The 14585-nt window shown below is 50.1% G+C and overlaps 2 protein-coding genes across 2 annotated transcripts; one reads left to right on the top strand and one right to left on the bottom strand.

The window, feature by feature from the left end:
* On the top strand, positions 2517–3794 carry LOC109132866 (uncharacterized protein At3g60930, chloroplastic-like). The gene is made up of 3 exons (XM_019245305.1): positions 2517–3060; positions 3169–3375; positions 3487–3794. The coding sequence occupies exons 1-3, from the start codon at positions 2517–2519 to the stop codon at positions 3792–3794; spliced, it is 1059 nt and encodes a 352-aa protein (XP_019100850.1).
* On the bottom strand, positions 10621–13277 carry LOC104789325. Its single transcript, XM_010515043.1, has 3 exons — positions 12900–13277; positions 12228–12755; positions 10621–11553 (listed from the first exon to the last, which is right to left on the bottom strand). Exons 1-3 carry the CDS (start codon positions 13275–13277, stop codon positions 10621–10623), a joined length of 1839 nt encoding a protein of 612 aa, XP_010513345.1.

The following is a 14585-nucleotide window of genomic DNA, read 5'->3' as shown; positions in this document are numbered from 1 at the left end:
ATATTGGATGACGGGTTAAATATAAAATGTCAAGACTATATGATGATTTTGTTTAAGAACAAATTTTAATTTTTACGTATAATGATTTAGTATTGTATGGATTTTATTTTGGTATTAATAAGATTATATGAATTAGATTTTAGTTTTTTCAAGATCTAGGCTCCGATTGGTAACGGCTGTTAATTATAGCTGTAAAAACTTTAACTTTAAAATTTTAGCTGTAGATAATTTGGCTGTAGATGCTTTGACTGTGCAAACTTTAGCTGTTAAAATTTGATTGGTAACAAACACTTTTAAAGCTGTAACTGTTATTTTTATTATTAAAAATATTAAAGTGATGATATTAATGATGATAATAAAATTAAAAATAATTATTATTGAAATGGATCTTAAAAAGAAAAAAGAAAAAATAATAATAATTAATTTATAAAACTAAAATATGTAATATATATATATATATAACCTTGTAGAGAGCTTTATTATTATTTCAACCATCATGGAAAAATAAGAAAGATAAAAAATAACTACAGCTTTTATTATTTATTTTTAACACCCCAAAAAATCTCACATTTGTAACTTTAAAAATTTGTACGTACAAATTAAAAAAATGGGCAGTTAGATTTTTAAAGCTTTTAAAAATAATAAAGCAACGAAAGTATGATTGGTAAAATTTTGGCTTTTAAGACTTTAAATTAATTTTAAGGTCTTTAAAGTCTCTCCCAGTCAGAGCCTTAATCTGTGATACATATGTAATTAAGGATACAATTGTATGTTTAGAGATGTAAAATTTTAAAAATTATATTTAAGTCATCGTGCATGAAAATTACGCCAGTATCAATCATAACCCGTTCAGCCAAGTTTTGTTTTTAATTTTACAGTATAAATTATTGTTAAGGATATTTGTAATTATAATTAAAAGAATTTTGATATTATGTTAACTAATATAATTTGTGAAAGGGAGAGTGTTGTATTGTATTGCAATATGCCATCTTTTTAGATTGGTTGGTATATTTAGTTTCCATTAATAAAAATATCTAACCAAAACTGAAATTTTTAACGTATATTATTTGACTTATTAATTTTGTTGTCATATATTAGTTATTTTTCCAATATTTTAAGGATTAACACAAAATGTACCTCAGAAATATAAATATAATTTTTTTAGGGGTCAAGTTTGTTAATAATTTTTTTAATTAGTATAACTAAAAAGATAGAACACAAAATGTAATTCAAAATTGTTAATATAGATATAAATATATGATGAATCAGTTTGGTTTGGTTCAATTCGGTTTGGAAGATTTTTTTTTTGTGTTGGCTCAGTTTAGTTGATACCAATTTTAAATTTAGAACCCAGGGAGAAGAGAAGAACCAGTGCATGAAGATCCGAGATTGGACCCGTTAAATGATCATCCGATAATCCGGTTTTGTAAAGTTAACTTAGTTGCTTCTTCACCAATCACCATTGATTCTAATTTGATGAAATCAGATAAAATTCATATGTAAAATCTCCCTTTCGATTCACATAAAATTGTGGCGTATCGTAGACTCATATCGAACTACAATTCGAAGTTTTACAGATCCTATTTTCACCTGCTTCATAATGGGATTCCATAAACACAGCTTCAAACCCAGAAGCTTCCTGTTGTTGTGTTGACATAAGAAAACGTCATCACAGTTGTTGGGGCTAGAAACAACAATTAGAAGAACAAGTTTATAAAATAAAATCTGGGCAGACTTTCGGTACAAATCGACTTAGAACTATGAAGAACAACGAACTGGACTTTTGTATTTGCTTTTTACTAATGATTTGCTCTGAGCTCGGTTACACATGTGTCGTATCCTTTACATTCATCTCCTATTTAAACTAAAATTCCTCGAAACCCTTTCTGAACGTCTCGCTGCAATCTCGGCTCCACACTCCCGATTTCTCCTCCAGGTTGACTTCATCCTCCTGCTCGGGTTTTCCTCCATGGACCCTTACTGGGCCTCTTTTCCTGGCCTATTCGTGCGCCCTAATGGGCTTATCTGGTGGGCCTCATGATCGTCGAAACCCAACACCAACAATTGCCCCCCAGCCTTTTAACCTATTTTCGGGAGGGTTGAAAGGCGAATATCCAGAGAATCTTTCGTGTCGTTTTGGTTTCGCGATCTTCGTCGGGGAAGGCTCAATGAATCTCGGGTTCCGAGATCTTCGTGATGATTACTCCTCTCTCCTAAGATCCAACGGTAGAGTCGAAAGGTTTGAACGGTTTAGATTAGAGGAGAGAGAGATTCGTGGGATTACAAAGACCGACGTCAATTATGACCTATAAGTCATAAGTCACACGTCTCGTCATAACCGCGCACTCATCCACTACTTCAAGGTAATTTTCTTAACCTTCTCTCCTCTGCTCAGTTATTTCTAAGTTTTGATTTCTAGGTTTGCTAGCTTTACTATTTCGCGTTTGTCGCTCAGTTCGACCTTGCTCGCTTAGGCTAGTTGATTCTGCAATTTTTTCTTAAAAACTCATACCATCATGGCCCCACTTGAACTCTGGGGAAACCACATCCCGCCGATTACATCGGCCAAGCACCTCGCCGATCTTCGTCAGAAGCACGGAGTTCCTCCAAACGTGGAGATGATACTCCGCTCCGACGATCCGTTTTCTCCGGAGACCGTCCCGCCGGGTTTCTGCTGCACATACACAGTGTATTTCGAAAAATGTGGGCTCGTGTTCCCTATCCCGAGGATCATCTTTCGGATCCTGCAACGCCTTCGAATGGCGTTTCCCCAGATGTGTCCGAACTTTGTTCGGCACGTCATGGGGGTATACGTTCGAGGTCGTGAACTTGGACTTGAACTCGGGGTCGACGACATCCTCCGGTTGTACCTCATCAAACACAACTCTGGGTTTCCCGGGACATTCTACACCTGTCGCCGCCGCAGCCCGGAGATAATTCAGGCGCTTCCGGGGAAGGACGACCGGTGGAGGGAAAAATACTTTTACTTCCTGGTTACTCCGGCAGCGGTGGGGGATTACAACTTTGCTCGTCTCCCCATCCAATGGGCCGTATGCGTCGGTCAGAATGACCCCTTAGTTCCTAGTTGTCATTCGCTGCCGCCAAGATTACGGCGTTTATTTGTCGTACTAACTGTTTTGCCTTCTCTCTCTTTTTGTTGCATGGCAGATTCGGAAGAACCTTTGAGAATACCGGCGACCCGAGAATTAATTGAAAGGCTACGAGCAGGCGAGGTTAGGTGGAACTCATTCACGCGAGCTCGTATCATAGCAGCCCTTAACGCCCCGATAGTTCGAGACACTCCAGCTCCGGCCCCGCCGCTTCCTGCTAACCAAGCGAGGAGCGAAGGAACAGACAACTCCCCCGCTCGCAGAGGTAATAGTTTTTTTTTTTTTTCTCTTTTTTTTATTTAGTCTTTTATACGCAAAAATCATGCACGAAGGGGACCGCTCACCCCCTGTCCATTTTTGTGCTGTACGTGACCAGAATTAAGTTCTTCTTCGACCTCAACCCCACTACGCACCATGGTTAGGAAGCCGTCACTCCGCGAACTCAGGGAACAATTGCAGCAACCCCGAAGGGTTCGAGCTGGCGATGTTGATGCCGCGCTGGCCAATGCTCTTCGAGCCGTTCAGCCCGCACCGTCTCGGGTAGTTAGTGAGGAGGTGAACCAAGCCCCCGCGATCCCAACCGGTCCCTCTAGTCCGGCTAAGGAGGTTATGCTCGTCAGCTCGCAGTCGACTCATGGCGAGCCGTCTCCGATGCCGAAAAGGGCTCGCACAGACAATCCCTGAGTCCCTGAGACGAGGAGCCGCGAAAGCCGTGGAGGCTACCCCGCGGGTGGTAACCCGGAGGCTCCAGCTGGAGAGCCAGTTCTTTCTGGGAACGGGTCATCGTCGAGCCGCCCGTTTCACTGGAGGTTTGCTCACTCCCGGGACTCCCCGGCGGTAGAGGACCACCGGGGGATGGCGACCCTTTTCCGTCACCTGAAGACGGCTAACTGCCAGGTCCCACTGGTGAAGGACCTCGCTGAGAGGGAGGCCTACATCGAGGCAATGGCGGCCCATGCGAAGGTACCGTTCCCACCTTGCTCTTACCTTTATTCGTTTTCTTTTCTTGCTGGGCGCAATATGTTTATTTCTGTTTTCCTTTTGGTGCGTTTGCAGTCCGTTGCTGCTGACAACAAGCTGATCGCGCTTTATGAGCGGAGGCTTAAGGATACCCCGCAGGCTGTTGAGCTCGAGAACACAACGCGGGTGGTTCACGAGCTGACGACGGCTCTCAAGGCTGCTCAAGAGAGAGAGGGAGCTGCAAATGGCAAGGTTGCGAGCCTAGAGGACGAGTTAACGTCCTTGAGGAGTATTCAGGGTAAGCTCCTTTCCGTTGAAGCTGACCTCGCTTCCGCCCAGGATGCTCACGCGATGGCGGCAAGGGACCGGGATCTCTTGAAAAAGGAGAACCGATGGCTGAAGGAGAAGGCTGAGGGTATCAACCAGCAGCATGCGGAGGCGACTCGTCGAGCTGTTCGTGAAGCCAAGGAGCGGATGTCCCAAGACTACTGGGCGGTGCTGGATTCCGTGAAGAGCAAGTGGGAGAGGAAGAAAGAGCAGACCGCTGTCGAGAGCGATCTCGCAGAGATCGAGTCCAACCTTCTTTTGATCAAGCAGATCCACGAGGGGAGGACATCAATTGCGGAGGAGGTACAAGTCCTCGAGACGCAGCGGGCGGTCCTTGCGGTTAGGTCCAACTCCTTAGCGATTTCGGACTTTTCGGTGAGCAAGTTGGACCTTCCCCAGATCTCGGAGGACTCGGTCGCGCCTATGGAGGTTGACGCCGGAACCGGGGTCCCGCGCGGTCTAGACGAGCACGGGAGCAACGCGAGTGCCGCGAAGGATCCGGAGGCTGGGACGGGGGAGGAAGACGTTTGAGTTGTGACGTCTTTATTTTATTTCTTGTTTTGAACTTGCGTTGTTTGCCCGACAGGGCTTTTAAATCTTTTGTTATGACTTGCCCGGGGGGGTTTTAACCCAAGACTTTATTTCTTTTTTCCTTTTTTAGAACCAGTTGCCTAGGGAGGCGTTTAAACCCTTGTTCTTTTGATATTGTCTTTGCTATTTGTTTCGGGTTTACTCGAAACGCGTAAATTCCAGTACGTACTCGGGGTATACGGACCTCTTCTAGAGCGGCTTACGGACGATGGGGAATGTTTCCAGGACGCTTATTCTGTGAATTCCGAAGAAGTCACTATAAGTTTGTTATTTAGGGGTGGAGTCCCTTGAGGTTTTCCAAGTTGGGTAGCGAGATCACGTTTGTTCCCGCGTGAGGTCGTGAAGCGTGGGGCTGTTTACTAGAGCTGAGTTGACCTTATTTCTGATGGGATGTTCGAAAAAATTCGAAGTGACCCGAACTAGGTAGCGAGGATGTATGAAGTTCGCGTGTGACGTCCGAGGGCGTTTTTGTTGTAAATGTGCTTGTTTTAGGGGCGATCTCGCCTAACCGTGTTATTGTAATATTAATAGTGAATCATATCGTGGTGGGAAATTCGTGCTTTATTGGAACAGATTTGCGGAATGAATCAAATTGAGAAGGTGGCTGCGCTCGGGATATTGAGCTGCCTACGTACCCCGTAAGGGGATCAAGCCAGATCGTAGTTCGGTTATTATGGATACCTCTTAGAAGTACTTCTTGAGATTCATGACGTTCCAAGGCCGGAGCTCGGCTTTACCGTTGCTCTCGTCTTCGAGGCGGTATACGCCATTGCGAACGACCTCGGTGATGCGGAAAGGTCCTTCCCATTTGGTTCCCATTTTGCCGGCGTTCTTTTCTTTTCTGTGATCGAAAATTCGACGGAGTACTCGGTCTCCGACGGCGAATAGCCGAGGTCGGATCTTCGAGTTATAGAAGCGAGCGATGGCATTCTGGTAATTTTGAACTCGCACGTAAGCTCGTTCTCTCTTCTCGTCGATGACGGCGAGGTGATCGCGCAGTGCTTCGCTATTCTCCTCCGCATTCTCGGGGGAAACAGCTCGGCGAATACTGCCTATGGTAACTTCTGCCGGTATTACGGCCTCAATTCCGTAGGCTAAGGAGAACGCGGTCTCGCCCGTGCTGCCACGCGGCGTAGTTCGGGTGGCCCACAATACTCCGGGGAGCTGAGCGTCCCAGCCTGACTTCGCGGCGCTCAGACGGCGCTTGAGGCTGTGCAGGATCAATTTGTTGGCTGCTTCGGCCTGCCCGTTTCTTTGGGGGTACCGGGGGGTAGACGGGGTTAGTCGTATACCCCATGTGTCGCAAAACTTTTGAACCACAGCGGACACCAAGTTCGTCCCGTTATCAGTTACGATCTCGTAGGGGATTCCGTGTCGACACACCACGTTTTTCCAGAGAAAATCCTTTACGTGTTCACCCGTGATGGACTGGTAGGATTCGGCCTCGATCCATTTAGTAAAGTAATCGGTCACAACCAGTAGGTTAGTAACGCGTCGTTTTCCCGACTGTTCGAGGGGTCCGATGGCATCCATCGACCACCGCATGAAGGGGTAAGGAGCGGAGACCGAGCTCATTAGCTCGGCGGGCTGGTTGATCAGAGGTGCGTGTCGTTGGCAGGGATCGCACTTTCTAGCGTGCTCGTCGCAGTCCGCGAGCATGGTTGGCCAAAAGTNAGCTCGTTCTCTCTTCTCGTCGATGACGGCGAGGTGATCGCGCAGTGCTTCGCTATTCTCCTCCTCATTCTCGGGGGAAACAACTCGGCGAATACTGCCTATGGTAACTTCTGCCGGTATTACGGCCTCAATTCCGTAGGCTAAGGAGAACGCGGTCTCGCCCGTGCTGCCACGCGGCGTAGTTCGGGTGGCCCACAATACTCCGGGGAGCTGAGCGTCCCAGCCTGACTTCGCGGCGCTCAGACGGCGCTTGAGGCTGTGCAGGATCAATTTGTTGGCTGCTTCGGCCTGCCCGTTTCCTTGGGGGTACCGGGGGGTAGACGGGGTTAGTCGTATACCCCATGTGTCGCAAAACTTTTGAACCACAGCGGACACCAAGTTCGTCCCGTTATCAGTTATGATCTCGTAGGGGATTCCGTGTCGACACACCACGTTCTTCCAGAGAAAATCCTTTACGTGTTCACCCGTGATGGATTGGTAGGATTCGGCCTCAATCCATTTAGTAAAGTAATCGGTCACAACCAGTAGGTTAGTAACGCGTCGTTTTCCCGACTGTTCGAGGGGTCCGATGGCATCCATCGACCACCGCATGAAGGGGTAAGGAGCGGAGACCGAGCTCATTAGCTCGGCGGGCTGGTTGATCAGAGGTGCGTGTCGTTGGCAGGGATCGCACTTTCTAGCGTGCTCGTCGCAGTCCGCGAGCATGGTTGGCCAAAAGTATCCTTGCCGTTTGATTCTGAGGGCCAGTGATTGTCCTCCGGAGTGGTTCCCGCAGGGACCCTCGTGGGCGTCTTTCATGATGCTAAGGGTTTCGTTCCCGTGTATGCACCTGAGGTATGGTCCGGAGATACACCGTTTGTATAACTCCTCGCCGATGATACAGAACCGTGCGCTCTGAGCTTTGAGCTTACGCGCTTGCCATCGGTCCTTTGGTGCAGTCCCGTTTGTGATATAATCACGAATTGGACTCGCCAATCCATTTCGGGTTCTGCTTCTTGCTCGTCTTCGGAGATAAGATCATCCAGGAGCTCGTCGTCCCGATTAGGTGCTTGCTCAGGTTCTCCCGAGTTGGGACCGGATCCGGCCTGGACCTGGTTAACGCTTTGAGCCTTAACTGGGATAGAGATACTTGGTTGGTCTATTCCCTCGACGGGTATGATTCGTTTGACCAAAGGGTCGGNCAGGGAGAACGCGGTCTCGCCCATGCTGCCATGCGGCGTAGTTCGGGTGGCCCACAGTACTCCGGGGAGCTGAGCGTCCCAGCCAGACTTTGCGGCGCTTAGACGGCGCTTGAGGCTGTGCAGGATCAATTTGTTGGCTGCTTCGGCCTGCCCGTTTCCTTGGGGGTACCGGGGGGTAGACGGGGTTAGTCGTATACCCCATGTGTCGCAAAACTTTTGAACCACAGCGGACACCAAGTTCGTCCCGTTATCAGTTACGATCTCGTAGGGGATTCCGTGTCGACACACCACGTTTTTCCAGAGAAAATCCTTTACGTGTTCACCCGTGATGGACTGGTAGGATTCGGCCTCGATCCATTTAGTAAAGTAATCGGTCACAACCAGTAGGTTAGTAACGCGTCGTTTTCCCGACTGTTCGAGGGGTCCGATGGCATCCATCGACCACCGCATGAAGGGGTAAGGAGCGGAGACCGAGCTCATTAGCTCAGCGGGCTGATTGATCAGAGGTGCGTGTCGTTGGCAGGGATCACACTTTCTAGCGTGCTCGTCGCAGTCCGCGAGCATGGTTGGCCAAAAGTATCCTTGCCGTTTGATTCTGAGGGCCAGTGATCGTCCTCCGGAGTGGTTTCCGCAGGGACCCTCGTGGGCGTCCCTCATGATGCTAAGGGTTTCGTCCCCGTGCACGCACCTGAGGTATGGTCCGGAGATACACCGCTTGTATAACTCCTCGCCGATGATACAGAACCGCGCGCTCTGAGCTTTGAGCTTACGCGCTTGCCATCGATCCTTTGGTGCGGTCCCACTTGTGATATAATCACGAATTGGGACTCGCCAGTCCGTTTCGGGTTCCGCTTCTTGCTCGTCTTCGGAGATAAGATCGTCCAAGAGCTCGTCGTCCCGATCAGGTACTTGTTCAGGTTCTCCCGAGTGGGGACCGGATCCGGCCTGGACCTGGTTAATGCTCTGAGCCTTAACTGGGATAGAGATACTTGGTTGATCTATTCCCTCGACGGGTATGATTCGTTTGACCGAAGGGTCGGAGGTGGAAGCCAGCGCGGCGAGGGCGTCGGCGGCTGAATTCTCTCCCCGGGGAATTTTGGTGAGTTCGAACGTCGTGAACTGCTCGGCCATTGATCGAACGACTTGGAGATAAGCGCCCATCCATTCACAATTCGTGTCGTAGTTCCCATGGAACTGACCGGTTACGAGCTGCGAGTCGCTGAATGCAGCAAGCTNTGATCTCGTAGGGGATTCCGTGTCGACACACCACGTTCTTCCAGAGAAAATCCTTTACGTGTTCACCCGTGATGGATTGGTAGGATTCGGCCTCAATCCATTTAGTAAAGTAATCGGTCACAACCAGTAGGTTAGTAACGCGTCGTTTTCCCGACTGTTCGAGGGGTCCGATGGCATCCATCGACCACCGCATGAAGGGGTAAGGAGCGGAGACCGAGCTCATTAGCTCGGCGGGCTGGTTGATCAGAGGTGCGTGTCGTTGGCAGGGATCGCACTTTCTAGCGTGCTCGTCGCAGTCCGCGAGCATGGTTGGCCAAAAGTATCCTTGCCGTTTGATTCTGAGGGCCAGTGATTGTCCTCCGGAGTGGTTCCCGCAGGGACCCTCGTGGGCGTCTTTCATGATGCTAAGGGTTTCGTTCCCGTGTATGCACCTGAGGTATGGTCCGGAGATACACCGTTTGTATAACTCCTCGCCGATGATACAGAACCGTGCGCTCTGAGCTTTGAGCTTACGCGCTTGCCATCGGTCCTTTGGTGCAGTCCCGTTTGTGATATAATCACGAATTGGACTCGCCAATCCATTTCGGGTTCTGCTTCTTGCTCGTCTTCGGAGATAAGATCATCCAGGAGCTCGTCGTCCCGATTAGGTGCTTGCTCAGGTTCTCCCGAGTTGGGACCGGATCCGGCCTGGACCTGGTTAACGCTTTGAGCCTTAACTGGGATAGAGATACTTGGTTGGTCTATTCCCTCGACGGGTATGATTCGTTTGACCAAAGGGTCGGAGGTGGAAGCCAGTGCGGCGAGGGCGTCGGCGGCTGAATTCTCTCCCCGGGGAATTTTGGTGAGTTCGAACGTCGTGAACTGCTCGGCCATTGATCGAACGACTTGGAGATAAGCGCCCATCCATTCACAATTCGTGTCGTAGTTCCCATGGAACTGACCGGTTACGAGCTGCGAGTCGCTGAATGCAGCAAGCTCTTTGACTCCCACACCTAATGCCAGCCGGAGTCCGGCTATTAGGGCCTCGTACTCAGCCTCGTTGTTCGAGGCTACGAACCCGAGTCGGAAGGACTGTTCCATTATTTCGTTGGTCAGGGATACGATTCGGATTCCGATTCCGCATCTCTGTCTAGACGATGCTCCGTCCGCGTATAGCGACCATCTCTCGGAGGCGCTCTCGGTATTCTCGTTGGTCGCGGCGAGTTCAATGATGAAATCGACGAGGACTTGTGCCTTAGCGCAGGTGCGTGGCCGGTACTCGATATCGTACTCGCTGAGTTCTATGGCCCATTTGGCTAATCTACCGGACTGACTAGGACTGTGAAGGATGGTCCGAATGGGTTGGGACGTCATCACTACGATCGTGTGCGACTGGAAATAAGGGTGCAGTTTGAGAGCCGACATCACGACCGCTAGTGCCAGCTTTTCCATAGCGGGGTACCGCGTTTAAGCGTCAACAAGGGTCTTGCTGACGTAATAGACGGGTTTCTGTTCTCCCTCGTGCTCTCGTACCAATACCCCGCTTACCGCGGAGTCGGATACTACGATATAGAGGAAGAGGTGTTCCCCGTCCGCGGGCTTCGACAGGACGGGGGTTCAGTGAGGTACTTTTTTAGTTCTTGGAATGCCTCTTGACACTTGTCGTCCCACTCGAATTTCCGATTGCCTTTAAGCAACTGGTAGAATGGGAGGCAACTGTCTGTAGACCGCGCGATAAATCGGTTCAGGGCGGCTATCCGCCCTGTTAACCTCTGGACCTCCCGAGTAGTCTTTTGCGAAGGCATTTCGAGCAAGGTCGCAATTTGTTTCGGATTCGCTTCGATCCCACGTTCCGTGACTAGATACCCGAGGAATTCTCCCGACGCGACACCGAATGTGCACTTGGTCTGGTTGAGCTTCATTCCATACTGGTTTAGTATTTTGAAACATTCTTCGAGCTGAGGAATATGATCCTGCTCGCGCATTGACTTGACGAGCATGTCGTCGATGTAAACTTCCATGGTTTTTCCAAGGTGCTCGGCGAACATCTTGTTGACTAACCTCTGGTAGGTTGCTCCAGCGTTTGTAAGTCCAAAAGGCATTACTTTGTAGCAATAGGTGCCCCGGTCCGTGATGAACGCGGTCTTTTCCTGGTCGGCAGGGTCCATCAAGATCTGATTATACCCCGAGAAGGCGTCCATAAAGGAGAGAATCTCGTGTCCGGCGGTTGCTTCGACCAGCCGATCGATATGAGGAAGCGGGTAATTGCCCTTCGGACAGGCTTTGTTGAGTTCTTTGAAGTCGATACAGATCCGCCATTTCCCGTTTTTCTTTTTGACCACTACGGGGTTGGCTAGCCATTCGGCGTACTGGACCTCGCGGATAGACCCTATTTTCAACAGTCGATCCACCTCGTCCTTCACTGCTCTCGCCCTTTCGGGGCCGAGCTTACGACGCTTCTCTTTTATGGGTTTGTAGGTGGGGTCGACGTTGAGCTAGTGAGATGTCACGCTAATGTCGATTCCTTTCATGTCCGATGAGGACCAAGCGAAGGCGTTGTGATTTCGACCCAAAAATTGGATCAAGTCGTTCCTTGTACTAGTTTTGAGGTCGGCCCCGATTCCAACGCATCGTTCCGAGTGCCCTTCCATGATTGGCACCTGATCAACCTTGGTCATTACGGGCCAGCGTGAGGCGGGATCTGTACGCTTAACGAGCTGTCTTGACTCCAGCTCGTCAGCAATCATTAATTGCTATTGAGCGGATTTTTTGATCAGATCGTAGCCGCTTCTGTAACATTGTTGTGAGGTTCGTTGGCTACCATAGATGATGGCAATTCCGCCCCGCGACGGGAACTTCACACATTGGTGATACGTTCACGGGACCACCCTCATCCCATACAACCAAGGTCTGCCGAGGATGGCGTTGAAAGGGGCAGGACGATCAACGACCATAAAGTCGACGAGACGTCGTACCCCTCGGGCTTCCACTATGAGGGAGATGGTGCCCGACGTTGGTAGGCTTTGATCGAATTAACTGAGTTACGACATAGGGAAGATCCTCCCGTGATGAAGTCGACTCTATGAGTCGGTTTTGACTCCTTGAAACATCGGGAGATGAGCGGGCGGAGGCTCGCGAGCCTCCGGGGAGCCGGAGGTGGGGTAAATACCGAGCTGGGGGAGGTGCGGCAAAGGGAAAGTCCTTTGAAAACCAGGCTAATACGTTTCTTTGGGGCTGGAGGGGGGGAAGATCCCTCGGCCTCGTCGGTCCTTTCGCGCTTTGCTGCGGCTTCTTTGGTAGTGGCGTTGGCTTCTCTCGCCTTCTCTCCCTCTTTTTCGAGGTCAATTTCGCCGAGCTCTCCCGCTTCGTGTTTTCGCGCGAGGAGACGCCCCACGGTTTTGCACTCTTCAGTCGAGTGTCCGCGTATTTTGTGATACTTGCAAAATTTCTCGGGATCGAAGTTCGGGTTTTTGGCTTTGGGCGCGGAGTCAACCGCGAAAGCGTGCAAACCAGATTCAAATGGCTCCTTCCGGAGAGTCTTTTTGGAAGGGTGGTATGGTGCTTTTGCTGATTTATGGATTTCGGACAAAGCGGCCCGTTCCTCTTCTGCTCGAGCGAAATTAATTGACCTATAGAGTGCGTCGTCGAGCGATGGAGGCTGTCGAACGGTGAGCTCCTCACGGAATTTCGAGGTGTACTATAAGCCGTGCCGGAGAGCCGCCAGGGCAACCTCGTCGTTTAAGTTGGTTATCCTGGCTTTGGTTGACTTGAAGCGATTGATATAATCGCGGAGCGGTTCGTCCTTTTCTTGGCCGAGAAGCCAAAGGTCTGATTCGGTCACCTTAGCTTGAAAGAAGACCGAATACTGCTTCAAAAATGCCGAGGCAAGCTGATCGAAGCTGTCAATGGAGTTAGACTCTAGAGGGGCGAACCATTCCAACGCCGGTCCCACCAGGTTCTCGGCGAAGTAACGGCAGTAGCCGGCTTCACACTCATCGTCGGTGAGGTAAGCTTTAGTTATGGCTAATCTGAAAGCTCGGAGGTGCGCTCCCGGGTCCGTTGTGCCCGCGTATTCAGGGAGGCGGAGCTTGCCCACGTCACGAAGGCGAACCTTCACGATTCGGTCTGTGAACGGGGTACACCTTGTTTCGGCGATCACGCGATCGATGTCTGGGGCTGCGCTCGTTGCCAGGTGCACTTTAGAGCAGATTTGGGCCATCTCGGCGCTTGCCTTATTCATATATTCGGTTAGGAACTACGCGCTGAATGCGCCGCTATTCGGAGGTCCGGGAAGACCGAGATCTTCAATCGTCGTTCCCCATGACGCTCCATTTCTGAGTTCTCCTGTCGGGACTGGATCCAGTGTCACCGAAGAGCCCTCCAGAGCCCCCGAGGTGCGGAGGACCTGCCCTGCTGACCTGACATCCGTGGATGGGGGATGCTCGTCATATCGCGAGCTTGCGTTACCATTTAGGACCGACGAGCTCTGAGCTCCGTTGCTCTCTGATGGTGCAAAAACGGGTAACATTCTGATCCCGGGCGGGGTAACGTGGACCGCCTCAAAGTCGAGGCGAGTCCGGGGAAAAGCTCTTTCCGCGGGATCGGTTAAAGCTGTTCCCGAAGAGTTCGCGGTACCGCGATAGGGTCCGAGATTCGTGCGAGAAGCGAGCTCTTGTTCGTGCTGCTCGATTCTGTTCATGAGAGCCCGATTTGTCGCATCTTGACTTTGGGTTTTGTCGATCAGAACGGCAAGCATTCCGCGGATCTCGGACAGATCGTTGCTGCCGGGGGCCTCGGAGGAGACCAGCGGTGCCTGGTGCTGTCCGGGTCGGTTCGTTCCATTGCTCTCTGAACGAGTCCATACCCTGGACTGATTCCTGTTTCCTGTCAAGATCACGGGGGCCGTGGGAACAACCCCGACGGTAGCCCCTAGGTTTGTACTACCAAGATTCTGGGTTTGGGCGGGTCTGTGATGTGTGAGACCCGAACCTCCCAAAATATTTTGGTTCGGTGCTTGACTATCATCAAGTGATGAGCCTATCCCGGGTCTGACTAGATCTGTGACCTCGTTATCGGACTGGGCTGACACGGGTGCACCTTGGGAAGGTGCACTGATGGGGGTGGATTCGTGGACTGTCGCTGGTGGAGCAGTCTCTGGGATGATTGTGTTAGCGGTGGATGGATCCATTTCGTTGGAGTTCAAAGTAGCCGATTTTTGAGAATAGAAAGACCTAGGTCCCCACAGGCGGCACCAAATTGTTGGGGCTAGAAACAACAATTAGAAGAACAAGTTTATAAAATAAGATCTGGGCAGACATTCGGTACAAATCGACTTAGAACTATGAAGAACAACGAACTGGACTTTTGTATTTGCTTTTTACTAATGATTTGCTCTGAGCTCGGTTACACATGTGTCGTATCCTTTACATTCATCTCCTATTTAAACTAAAATTCCTCGAAACCCTTTCTGAACGTCTCGCTGCAATCTCGGCTCCACAATCCCGATTTCTCCTCCAGGTTGACTTCA

Source organism: Camelina sativa, chromosome 5, assembly GCF_000633955.1.
Source record: "Camelina sativa cultivar DH55 chromosome 5, Cs, whole genome shotgun sequence".
NCBI classification, from domain to species: domain Eukaryota; kingdom Viridiplantae; phylum Streptophyta; class Magnoliopsida; order Brassicales; family Brassicaceae; genus Camelina; species Camelina sativa.
The sequence above is the reverse complement of the archived record's forward strand: the minus strand, read 5'-3'. Positions and strand labels throughout refer to the sequence as shown.